The 12,758-nt window shown below is 31.5% G+C and overlaps 3 protein-coding genes across 4 annotated transcripts; 2 read left to right on the top strand and 1 right to left on the bottom strand.

Moving 5' to 3' along the window:
• Positions 1-355: 355 nt before the first annotated feature.
• On the bottom strand, positions 356-5,636 carry LOC123272458 (myb-like protein U). Of its 2 annotated transcripts, none has more exons than XM_044739236.1 (3): positions 5,473-5,636; positions 4,588-5,379; positions 356-4,277 (listed from the first exon to the last, which is right to left on the bottom strand). In XM_044739236.1, the coding sequence occupies exon 3, from the start codon at positions 4,275-4,277 to the stop codon at positions 396-398; it is 3,882 nt and encodes a 1,293-aa protein (XP_044595171.1). In that variant the 5' UTR covers positions 4,588-5,379; positions 5,473-5,636; the 3' UTR covers positions 356-395. The 2 variants fall into 2 exon arrangements, with proteins under 2 accessions (XP_044595171.1, XP_044595180.1); XM_044739245.1 differs by having other exon boundaries at positions 5,218-5,379.
• A 1,496-nt stretch (positions 5,637-7,132) lies between these two features.
• On the top strand, positions 7,133-8,797 carry LOC123272486 (protein CREG1). The gene is made up of 5 exons (XM_044739332.1): positions 7,133-7,629; positions 7,713-7,867; positions 8,010-8,129; positions 8,407-8,488; positions 8,571-8,797. The coding sequence occupies exons 1-5, from the start codon at positions 7,290-7,292 to the stop codon at positions 8,741-8,743; spliced, it is 870 nt and encodes a 289-aa protein (XP_044595267.1). The 5' UTR covers positions 7,133-7,289; the 3' UTR covers positions 8,744-8,797.
• Positions 8,798-9,321: 524 nt separating this feature from the next.
• On the top strand, positions 9,322-11,183 carry LOC123274209 (U6 snRNA-associated Sm-like protein LSm2). Its single transcript, XM_044741758.1, has 4 exons — positions 9,322-9,462; positions 9,560-9,627; positions 9,993-10,083; positions 10,883-11,183. The coding sequence occupies exons 1-4, from the start codon at positions 9,460-9,462 to the stop codon at positions 11,006-11,008; spliced, it is 288 nt and encodes a 95-aa protein (XP_044597693.1). The 5' UTR covers positions 9,322-9,459; the 3' UTR covers positions 11,009-11,183.
• Positions 11,184-12,758: the final 1,575 nt, after the last annotated feature.

Below are 12,758 nucleotides of genomic sequence, written 5' to 3'. Positions count from 1 at the left end.
CAATTACAAGCTTGTTACCGTGTTGTGCCTTTTTATCATGGATTTTGTGGGATATTTCGGCTGCCAATTTCAAAACACAGTAACTGACAATTTTAAGATTTTTAAAAATTTTTCTTATTAAAAAAAAATTTGCGCGCTAAATTGATAAAAAATTTGATTTATGAATAGAAAATATTTGAATATAAATATTAAAAAAAAAAAATACTTGAAATTAAGGTCTACAAGTTATAAGAAATGCAGCAATACTAAAAAAAATAAGGTATAAAAATTTTGCAGTTACTGTGTTTTAAAATTGGGCAGCTGATTTAGTCTCGGGAATTTTTTTTTTTTTTTTTTTTTTTTTTTTTTTTTTTTGATATTTTGTCGGAGGATCAAGACACCTGATACCAATTAAATCAATGATCAAATTTAGTACCTCTTGGTTTTTCCATCATCGCAGGATCAGCATGCGTCATACCTCCTGGCATTTCTTCAGAAGGAAATTCAAAGATCGGTTGGAACCCACTGAACAATTGCGGTTTAAAATTATCCGAGTCAAAAATATTTTTATTATTACTATCTTCAATTTCTTCATTATTCTTCTTATCATCTTCACCAATAGAACTCATAGTACTCGTATTACTACTACCATTCCGCCCATCAGTATCTTTTTTATCTTCAGCATGAGCATGAACTTCATCCTCATGATTTTTTTCATCATTTTTATCAATTCTATCATTGGACTCCTTAGGAATAAAAGGATCACCCGTTACAACGCTCCATCCATTTTTCGAAGGCATTTCCGCACTGAGACTCGCTACAAAAGGCGCCATGAAATTTTGCGGCGACGGAGCAGAACTGGATGAACTCGAAGGCTGCTGTGATGGCAAAAGAATCGGATTTCTTTCATAAGATTCATTTTGCCTCCTTAATGGAGCTCGCATCGTTGGTGTGTAAACATAAGCGATAGGATTCGCAGTAGACGAAGACGTTGATGACGACAACGAGCCAGAAGAGCCCGAAAGAAGCTGAAGAGTCGTCGAAATAGCATTGGGTTTGATAGCAAATGGCTGATGATCTTGCAAATAAGGTATAATATTAATACTTGCATCTCCATCTTGATTGCTGGATGATTTATCATCAAAGGGACCATCTTCCGTCTGCTGTTCATGTTGTTCCGTAGGAACAAGCAACGGAGTTTCATGAACTTGATTTATAAATAAAGAAGGATCAGGTTTCTCGAGAGCATACGGGAAATCCGAAGCCAAGCGCACGGGCAAAGGTGGCAAGCTCGGGACACTTGGCACTATCTCATCGTTATCTTCATCAGTTAAATTTTCTGGAGGCAAAGGTCTCTGAGGCCCGTGAGTTCCAATTACAACGCTCTCATCCATCGGCCGCTTGTCTGCAGAATTATCCGTGTCATCATTTATATCTATGGAACCTTTCACCGGATAGACAACGTAAACCGGAGCTTCATCACCGCGACGATTTGCTGTGTCATTATCATCATCATTACCATTATGATTACCATCACTATCACCCTGACCTTTATTATCTTCACCACTTTCTGAAGATTTAGCTCCCAGGTGCTGAATCATCTGCAGAGTTGCTACACTAGAGTTTCCATTTTTCCTCTTAGTAAACAGCGGAGCTCTTGGAGGCATTGCTGGAGCTTCAGCAGTTAATTTTTCACTGTCTTCATCATTCAGCCGAGATTTCAGCGGCTGATTGTTTGCGAAAGCCAGGCGATTACGTTCGTCTAACTTTCCTTCGATGTTATTATTGATTCCATTACGACGATGCGGAGAATCTTTTGACAGAGGAATACTTTCCGTGACTGGACTATAAATTTCTGGATTACCAATCAGCGCAGCAGGTGTAGGCAATCTCAGTGCGTGAACTGGCGGAGGTGGAGGCGGGCTCAGTCTCTGAAGATATGCCGACGGTGGTGAAATATGTCCTGGCGGTAAATGCGAATGTGATTGCGGAGGTAAATGTAGTTGGGGTGGTAAATGGGATTGTGGCTGGAGATGCGGTGATGGTGGTAATGGTCTTGGTCGCTGTGGACCGCGATGATGCGGTAGAGGCTGTTGCTGTGGCGGTGGACCTCTTATTGTAACTCTCGACGGGTATTTTCCAGGGTTAGACACAAGCATTGTTCCAATTACCTCGCTGCCGCGTCGCTGAGACCCGGGGCGGAATTGCGGCAGAATGTTCGGAAGGCTGCTGGGCTTTTGGCGAATTTTATAGCTATTTTCATTGGGAGCCAACGGGAGACGTAGATGCGTAGCTGGAACTTCTGGTGCAGGTCTGCGGTGGTAATGATGGTAAGGCGGATGATGATAGTCAGGTCGCTGGCCTAGAATCAAGGGTCTAGAAGCATCCACCGCTGGTGGTGTAAGAATTTCAGAGAGTTCTCCGAGTCCGGGTTCTTGAGAAGGCATCGTAGTTGATAATCCCAAAGTCTCAGAACTGGGAACTGAAGAAATTTCTGAAGAAATTTCCGGAGCTGAGGTGGGAAATACAACACGATACCCAGCAACTACATTGATGTTATCATCTTTAACTTTCTCAGTGACACTCTGTGATTTCTCCGCATGTTCATTATTGTACCACCACTTCTGCGCGTTATCATTAGAAGACCCGTACCGATCCTGAGCCATCTGATTAGGATACTGGTGTCCGTCATTCGCGATAGGAGCCGCTATCGCCGGGCGTCCTATAGATAAATCAACAGTGTGACCTGTTTCAAGCGGCCTGACAGATCCTACGTCTCCGTAAGGCGACTCAGGTATCGCACTGCCGTGAGCGTAGTAAGTACCCTGGACATTCTGCTTATTACCTAGGACAAATGATATGGTGTCTTGATCAGGCGGCACGATAACATTACTAGCACTTTCTACGACAAGTCCTGAATAACTCGGATGATTCACTCCGTGACCCGGGTAATCATTATCTCCAACTCCGTTAAGACTTATCAACTGCGGACGGTTCATTTCAACATTAGTTTCTCTGTATCCTTCCTCGCTGACATTATTTACCAGGACAGGTCGTTTTGGTTCTAGATTTTCAGAACTTGGTCTTGGAGTTGGTTTGGGTGTCGTCTGGGTTGTTGGAGCCTCTGTAGTACTTGTTGTAGTTGTCATCGTAGTTGTAGAAGGAGTTGTAGTAGTAGTAGTAGTAGTAGTAGTAGAAGTAGACGTACTTGTTCTTGGAGTAGATTCAACCATAAAATATTCTTCGTAGTGATCTTCATAGTCACTGTCATTGTTATTGTCATTATGATCGTGGATTAATATTTCCTCTCTGTTACCAGGTGCTGAATTTTGAATTTTTTCAATCGGCAATAATGCATCACCGTAATCAATGTCATACCTGTTAATCATGGGTGGTAACTTGGAAGGCTTCCAGGTAGTAACTGGTTCAGTGGTCGGTTTTTTAGTGGTTGTACTTGGAGTGGTCGTGGTGGTTGTAGTCGTTGGTCTAGGTGTTGTAGTTGTAGTAGTCGTAGTAGTTGTTGTTGTTGTAGTTCTGATGATTGGCTTGGGCTTGATAGTAGTGGAAGTTGACGGAGTTGTCCTGACAGTCGTATTTGGCCTCCGTGTGGTGATTCTCGGTACGTAAGGCTTGCGGGTCATTGAATACGACTGGGAAGTCGAGGCCTCGCCACCGGCATGATAATTTTTATGATTATTTATAATGTATGCGTTGTAAGCCGAGTTCCCGCTGCCGCCTTGAACCTTTGTGTTGGCATACGAGCTGGATATAAGTGGGTATTTATCGCTGTGATATTTTTCGTGGTCAGAATACCGAACAGGTAGGTTTAAAAAGTCATGAAAACTCGGAGAGTAAGGGTTTATTTCATTTGGAATTTGTTGATCTTCATCGTCTGAGGCTGAATGTGTGTCATTGGCTTCCTCTTGGCCATTCTCGCTTTCTTCATTTTCCGTTTGACTGTCATCATTATTACTGTCATTGTTGTTGGTGTTATTATCATCATCATCTTCATTCTCGGTGTTGTTAATATCATACGAACCGGTATAATTGTATGCCGTCAACGGCGGCGCTTTATTAAAGTCGATTTGACCAGTAACGGGATCCTTCTCCAGGGAGAACGGTTGCCCGCCATTAAAAGCATAGGGACCGTTCAAAATTCTATAACGTAGCGAATTTCCGGTTTCCGATGATGATTTTTTATTGTCCAAGTGTCCACCCATCAATGAGTCTCCAGCGACTAAGGTAATTCCCAGAAAAAATGCTGACAATTTCAACATTCTCAAGTGACTCGCCATCATCTAAAATAAAAATAAATGTCAACAATTTTATTATTTTCTTTGTTTTGTTTTGCAAATAATTTTAGAAAGTAAAATTACAAAATACTAATTTTGAAATTATAAAATAATAATTATTTTTTATTTATTGTTCCGGCTTTATGTAAAATTATTCAACGAGTTACTTCGAGCAGAACGTGATTTGAAAATTAAATTCAACATGCAGGCTGGTAGCCTGGTCCTGAAGTAGGACACAGGCCAGGTCAGGTTTCAGATTCGAATGTCAAGCTTAATAAAGGATGATTTAATTTAATAAATAAATGAATAAATTTACCTGTTGTAAATGAATAAATAAATAAATACGTGTAAGTATAAAACAAAAATGTTGAATCACAGGTAATTAAAAGTCCATTGACGTGTGTACGAGCGGAAGCATCCTCAGGATACTTTTATTCTCGACTCGTTGGATCGGTAGAAATAGAAGACACTCGGGTAAGATTACGCGTCCTTGGTAAGCTGTCGAAGACGACTGAGCTGGGAGTAGTGCATCCGTTGCTTTCGAAGCTGATTGCCGCCGGGTGAGAGGGAGAGCAAATGCGACTAAATAGAAGGAGCTGAAGGTGGAGGTACCTGAGATAGAGGAAGTGGTTGAAGAAAAATGAGAGGTAAACTAAGTGAAAAAAGATTGAGAAAAGGACGTGTGACAGTGGAAAAAGAGACAAGACCAAAAGCGAGACCGAGACCAAGAGCAAGACCAAGAACAAGAAGAGTTACCAGTTGAACCAGGCATAAAAGAGACGTTATAAGCGGGATATAAATGACGAGGGAGTAGCTGAGGATTGAAACGGTACGTGAAACAGTTAGACGATGACCTACATACATAGAGACCTGCCCATTGGACGCCCCGGACATCGTGCCAGTTTCGTTCCTTTATATATTATTTATTCGTATACTTTAGCTTTACCTTTATGTTTACTTCCTCCGTCTACTCCACTACTTCCATTGAATTTACATTCTTTCGGGTTTTCAAACCTGAGCCTTCTTCACGAGCACTTTGGTTTTAAGGTAGATTTCGTTAGAAATTTAATTATTGCCATCTAACTAGTCCTCATGGTGGAATTTTCACCTGGTTTTGCTATCATATGTCATAATTAGTCAAGTAAGTTCTAAAAATACCATTGGTTAAAAAATTTATACATGTATGTGTAATACAACCGACCTTGTAATCAGGATATCTGCACAAGTCTTCAACCGATCTTTATGAAACTTGGTACACGTATTCTTTGAGTAATTACCTTGAACGAGTTCAAAGATGAGCAAAATCGGTCAATTAGTTTAGAAATGGCGGCTATTTAAAATTTTCAAAATAGTAAAAATTACGTTTTTGGTAACTTCATTAATTTGTAATTTTTGATTGAAAAGAGATAGCTAATTTTTGAAAAATTTATGTGATAACTTATGAAATTATCTTTAATTTGAAGTATATAACATTGACTTTTCGTAAATTTTTAGTTATTTTATGAAAGTTGAGAGGTCTATTGTTGAATCGATAATCTATAACATTTAAGCAAAAAAAAAAAAATTTTTTTTTGAAACTTTTCTCTATTGTACTTACAATTACTGTTTTTATAAATCTATTTTTTTGTATATTTTTATTTTATTCGTAAATTTGCCATTTGGCCTGTGCTCTGGCATAAATAAAGATTAATCTAATCTAATCTAATATTGAACCATTTTCAGGCAATGTGTAGTAGCTCTTGAAAATTATCAAAATTTTCACAAGAAAATCACGTTTTTTGTGGCTTTATTGATGAATAACTTTCGATTGAAAAAAGATAGCTACTTTTCGAAAAATTCATGTGAAAGCTTATGAAATTTTTCCTTTCATTTGATGCACATAACATTGATTTTCTTTTCTTTGTTACCTTCGATATTATAACTAAAATTAAATATATTTAATTAACTTAATTTTTTTACTTATCAATGAATAATAATAAAGTTAGCCGACTTTTTAATTTTTTGATTTTTTTTATTGAAAAAACTAAAACAAAAAAAATATTTTTTAAAAATTGCACTTCAAGTTTTTTACAAATGAAATTTTTTTTTGATTTTTTTTTTAATAATTTTTCCAATAAAAAAAAATTCTAAAAATTCTTAGATATCGACTAATTTAATTTTCATTATCAATGATCAAAATATTCATATCACCTCGAATCAAGTAGACATAAAGATTGATAATTTATTATTAAAAAATCGAATATAAATTTTGCTCATCTTCAAACTAGTCCAAGTAATTATCCAAATAATCAACACACCAAGAAAACTTTTATAGAATTTCTTTATGGTAAATAATTTAAAAATTTTGTTTTCAACAAATTGTAATAGTGAAAATGAATTTTATATCAAATAAAATCTACCTTCCATTTCGGGTGAGACCGAGTGGTATTTTTTATTATTCAAAAATCCTTTCTCAGAGATGTTATTCACCCAAAATTAGTCATTGATTGATGACTAATGAGACTCTTGATTACATCCAGCATTTCATTTAAATTAATGTAATTTAATATTATTTATTTTATTTTTGAGTCTATCTTGTAACGGTTTGTTGACCGATATGTAGATGTATGGACGTCAATAAGTATTTAATATACAGTGTAAAATGAAGAATGATTTATTTATAATCCCACTAAAAAATAAAAAATAAAATTAATGTGACTATTTCAAATGATCCAATCAGTGCGCTGTTAAAAAAAGCAAGCTGGCATTTACTGAAACTTAAATTCACTAGATAGATAAAATTAATATAGATATATATTATTACTACTGCCAATGGCATCATTGTCCCAATCCAATCAAACGCTTAAATATTCTATGATACTGATAGGTATATATGTCTGTCTCTCTCGGATCTGAAACATGATTCTTGACTAATTCACACGGTCATTAGTAACCGGAATTCGTAACGTTTGTCACGTATCACGTTCTTTTAAGAACTCCTATATTTAGTAGTTTAAATTTTTCTTTCGTTGAACCGCAATGAGTTGCCAATATAAGCTGGTTGTTTTTGCAACATTTTTTTTTATTATTGTTTATTCGCAAGTAAATTTTGCCAACGCGAAAAAACGATATTCACCATGGAACTCGGAAGATGATGAGCAACTTTGGCGAAAATATGAAGAGTGCAGAGATTTTCAAGAGTGGAAGAAATTTAGCAAGCTGAATAATCACTACAAAAAAAATAATAATTTTGGTTTTGTTGATGATGATTCAAAAAGAGAAAGTGCTGAATTTGATGCATACTCAGCTAAAGACATAAGTGATTTACCTCCAGAGGATCATCCGGCTTTGGTGGGCCGGTATGTCGTTAATCAGTCAAGTAAGTGTTCAACAGGTTTTTTTAGGCTTCATGTTGATAATTATTGATAACTAGAGTTAAAGTAATTATTTTATGATCCATAGATTGGACCTCCGTGGCTACTATCAGCAGACAACAGGGAATAGCATCATTTCCGTTTGCAAATGTCGTGGCTTTGAGCGACGGACCGCGTGGTAACGGGTCTGGAGTTCCTTACATGTTCCTCACTCCCTTGGACTTTACATCAAAAGACCTGAAAGTATGTATTACTTAATATTTGTTTTGTATCATGTAATTATAAATTATTTAAGCTTAAACCAAAGTCTAGTGATAAGATCACTATGATAACGGAAGCATTATTAAAGTGAAAGGAGGAATTTTAATCTATTTTCAAATCGTAGGAAGACGCACGTGCGACGCTCATGGTGACCTTGGCTCAAGGTTCTTATTGTATTCACAAAGAAATGGAACCAATAGATCCGCGATGCGCGCGTACTATTTTAAGCGGAAAAGTTCAAGCGGTTTGTATCCCTTATTTATATGAAAATGAAGTTAGCCGAAATTTTAAAATTTTTTATTGAAAAAAAAAAAAACAATTAAAAAAAAAATTTCACATGTAAAGAACTTGAAAAACTATAAGTGCAATTTTTTATAAATATCTTTTTAGTTGTAATTTAATTAATAAAAAAAATCAAAAATTTTTAGACGTCTGCTAACTTCAGTGTCATTTATTTATTGCAGATAAAATTGTTTAAGGCAGATTATAAATAATTAATTATTTTAATAATTAAAATATAGATTGATCATAAATCACCGGAGTATGTTGTTGCGCAGGATGCAATTTACGGACGTCATCCTAGCTTGAAGTACATGCCAAGAGGTGAATTTTTTTAATTAAAATTAATTCGTTACCTTGTCGATGTTTATAATAATATTTTTATTTTTATTTTTATTATTTTTAGATCACGAGTTTTATTTTGCTAAATTAAAAATATTCTTCATCGCAGTGCTTGACACTTTTGGAGGTGCCAAATTTGTATCTGTAAAAGATTACTTCAATCCACCTACATCAAAGCATAGTGAGAATTATGAAGAATATATGAATTATCCAATGCCATATGTCAATGAATTTTAAAATATTTTTTTCTTCATTTTATTTTGAATAATTTATATTTTATCCATCAACTCGTTGTAATATAATTATAATTAATTTTAATCTTTGAACAAGTCGAAACTAAAATTAATTTTTTACTGGTAAATATATATATATATATATATATACTCCTAAATAAATATAATTGAACAATTAAAATAATTTTTGTTCATAGTAATTAGTATTTTTATTATTTTTCATCTCTTTAAAGATATTCTTCGTTTAAACTTTTTTTCTTTAAACAGTACAGAGAAGAATGTAATTTCTTCTTTCCTGAACCAAAACTGTCAGACGCGTCAAAATTAAATATTGTAATATTATTTTATTTTATTTTTTTTTTTTTGTTATTATTTGACTGTCAATTATCGCTTGTATTATTTGTTTAACAATTAAATCGTGTAATTTTTTTGGAGGTTAACTTTTGTTGAATTAAATAACCCGCTTCATTTTTTTTAATCTATTATACCAACAATTGAACAGACAAAAATTGTCGGTCACATAGATTCTTACTTTACTATCCTATAATAAAATTTACATGAAATGTATATACAATTATTAATTGTATTTCGCGGTAAACATTACTTGCGCTTGTTAAACAGAAGTGCAAATAGAATAATAATAATTATTCAATTTTTTTGTGCTAGTTTAGTTACAAAAAAACTAATTATTAAAACTCACCATAAGAAATCTTTAAAATCATGGTAAATATTTTTAATACAAAAATACTAATAAAATTAGTTACTCTAACCTATATATCAAATCAAAATATGAATTAATCTATTTATATTTTGTTTACAGTTGTTTTATTCATTTTTCAAATCTCTGATCGGTAAAGACGTCGTGGTGGAATTAAAAAATGATCTCAGGTAATTAATTATTTTTATTTCTAATTAATAAATTTTTTTAGAATTGAAATCATCCTCCGGTGTAAATAAATTCATACTATAATAATAAAGTTAGCCGACATTTTTGATTTTTTTATTTTACTTAATTTATTAAATTATAACTAAAAAATATTTTTTAAAAATTGCACTTACACTTTTTAATAAAAAAAAATCATAAACATTTTTAGATGTCGGCTAACTTTATTTTCATATTCATACTCTATGATCATTATCGATGATGGTATAATAGACACCTGAAAATTATTTTAATGATCAAAATTTATTAAAAAAAAAAAATTAATCTTATATTTTAAGTATTTATAATTAAAACTTACTTTTTTTTACAGTATTTGCGGTACTCTTCATTCAGTAGATCAGTATTTAAATATTAAATTAACTGACATCAGTGTCACAGATCCAGATAAATATCCACACATGGTATGAAAATAAATTTTTTAATAACTATTAATTTTTTTCTCTTGCTAGTTTTTATTCATGATTTAAAATAAATTAAGGAAAATTTTTTCGGGAACTTGGACAACAAAAAACTATGTTACATTTCCAAAAATATCTCAACGTTTCGTATGACACTGAAATTGATGACATTAAAATTAGCCAACGTTCAACAATTTTAGATTTTTTTTTAACAATAAAATTACAACAAAAAAAAACCATTTTTACAAAATTGCACGTATAATTTTTAAAACTTTCTAGATGTGAAATTTTTTTCAATTAATTTTTTTAAAATGATTTTTTCAATAAAAATAATTCTAAAAATTTTTAGATGTCGGCTAACTTTATTGTCATCTGAAATTAAAAGGTATTTTTAAAAATTTTTTTACAAATTAATTTATCACAAAAATAATTATTTAAAAAATATCATATTTCAGAGCTTTTAAAAATTATAAATGAAATTTTTTTAAATAATTTTTTACACCTTGTTTATTTTTCAAGAAAAATAAAAATATCGTTAAGTGTCTGCTAATTTCAGTGTCATACGTTTCGTTGGTTTATTTCCAACTTCTTCAGGAAATCTAAAACATAATTACATTAAAATATTTAGTTATAAGTTTTACATAAAGTTCAATACAAATACATTAAATTATTTATAATAAACAATTTAATGTTAGTTTTTTGTTGTCCAAGTTCCCGAGAAAATTTTCTTTAATTTATTAATTTTTTTATAAATAAAGTAAATAATTAATAATGTAGAATAAACTTTTGTTCCATGATAAAGCAATCAGTAAAAAATTGTTTCATCCGAGGATCTGTCGTCCGATACGTCCAATTGCCGCACGATGAAGTAGACACTCAGCTGTTGCAAGACGCAGCCCGAAAAGAGACTACGGTTCAAACTCGCTAAATAAAAACTAAATATAATTAAAATAATGTATTATTTTCTATAATTAAAAATAATAATAATAATAAATTTTCCATTGATTTATTATTAAAAGACACGTTGATAATGTACAGTAAAACGATGTAAAAGCTTTTGTCTGGGTCAGCTGATTATAAAATAAAAAATAACCAAGGACAAATGACAGCACTAGATTTTTTTTAATCATTTATTGAAAATATTTCTGTAAAATGTGTTCATCCGTTCGGCCATGCGAATCAACCAACCGATTATTGGATTGTAAGAAGAAAAAGCCAAATATATACGTACATAGATTTTTATAAATATACATACGCATACACTAGCGATGAGAAGTAACTAAAATAATAGCTAAAATTAAAAAAAGTTAGAAAAAATAGTAGAGACATTATTTTCTAGTATTATAGCCTAAATTAAAGGACCAATCAACGATGCATTGGCATACTTTATAATCTTATCATATATTAATTATATTGTGTATAACAAAGCGGTAACAACTTGTTAATTGTTAACTATATTAATCGTAGGAATTACATAATTACAGTAACTAATAATATACGAATCGTTTAAACTATAATTAATAACAAACAAATTTTCTTTTTTTTTTTTTTTTTTTTCATATTTTGATCCAATATCAATCCTTGACAAAAATCATTTATTGTTTTTGCTCGTTTTTATTTTCATTTATTTATTTTATTCGTTTAATTTTTATTCATCATCTTGTATTAATTATTTAACAACGTTTTCTTTGCATTATTTGCTCTTAAAATTCATTTAATCGTAATAAACATATTAATATTTATAATATTGTGCAAATAACTCATATTTTATTTTGGTTTTTGCCTTTTAGATTTATTTTATTTATTTATCTCATTGAATTTATCGTTTTCGGTTTTCTTCTTTGTTCGTTCATTATTTTTTTTCATACCAATAAAATGTACTTCTTTTTTTTTTACAGATTTGTCAATACAGTACAGTAGTTCGTAAATTTAACAGAACATGTTAATAATGGACAGTATCTCAATTTATATTGATCGTTTGTGGTAACCATTGTATTGTGTGATTTATTTAATATTATTATTTATTTATTTATTATTAAGTTTATCAATAATTTGGTAGCTAGGTTTGTTGAAAATTGGATTCTCAGCTGATTTTGCTAGCTTTACCCATATGGCAGTTGCTTTTAAATTTACTGGCCGACAGGCTCTGATTTTTTTTTAGCGTTGCACATTACATTAATAGCTGTCTATCATTTTATTATTTATTATCTTATGATTGCAATGAAAGATTTTGAAAAAATTTAAATTGTAAGAAAGCTCAAAGGTGCTTCTTGATATCTCGTTTTATCGACAGTCCGGATTTACAAATTATTTATTATTATAATTACATTTATAATTTAATTTATTATAATTATAATTATTATTATTATTAATATTATATTAATTTATTTATAATATTTATTTCTTCTCTTAAATCACTTAGAGTTCAAGTAATTTTTTTCGTTCAACGAGTTTACATATCTTTCAATTTTTTTCTATCCATATTCATTTAAAATTTTTATTTAATTAATTATTTACTCCACTCCGCACAATTCATCTAATTTTTAAATTTATTTTTTTAATAATCATTTGTGACAATAAACTTATGAATAACGGCAGTATCGTTCACGGAGAAAGTACGTTGATTTATAATAAATATATATATATACATATATATATATATTTTTTTTTTTAATATT

The sequence above is a fragment of the Cotesia glomerata genome, linkage group LG1 (assembly GCF_020080835.1).
Source record: "Cotesia glomerata isolate CgM1 linkage group LG1, MPM_Cglom_v2.3, whole genome shotgun sequence".
NCBI classification, from domain to species: Eukaryota; Metazoa; Arthropoda; class Insecta; order Hymenoptera; family Braconidae; genus Cotesia; species Cotesia glomerata.
This window is presented reverse-complemented; position numbering and strand designations above follow the sequence as displayed.

Excerpts from the sequence above, each read along its gene's own strand:
- LOC123272458 (XM_044739236.1), bottom strand. The coding sequence starts at position 4,277 with ATGATGGCGAGTCACTTGAGAATGTTGAAATTGTCAGCATTTTTTCTG.
- LOC123272486 (XM_044739332.1), top strand. The coding sequence starts at position 7,290 with ATGAGTTGCCAATATAAGCTGGTTGTTTTTGCAACATTTTTTTTTATT. Across the intron at positions 7,630-7,712 it reads GTATGTCGTTAATCAGTCAA|ATTGGACCTCCGTGGCTACT; the intron begins GTAAGTGTTCAA and ends TATGATCCATAG. Across the intron at positions 7,868-8,009 it reads TTACATCAAAAGACCTGAAA|GAAGACGCACGTGCGACGCT; the intron begins GTATGTATTACT and ends TTCAAATCGTAG.
- LOC123274209 (XM_044741758.1), top strand. Across the intron at positions 9,628-9,992 it reads GAATTAAAAAATGATCTCAG|TATTTGCGGTACTCTTCATT; the intron begins GTAATTAATTAT and ends TTTTTTTTACAG. Across the intron at positions 10,084-10,882 it reads CAGATAAATATCCACACATG|CAATCAGTAAAAAATTGTTT; the intron begins GTATGAAAATAA and ends TCCATGATAAAG.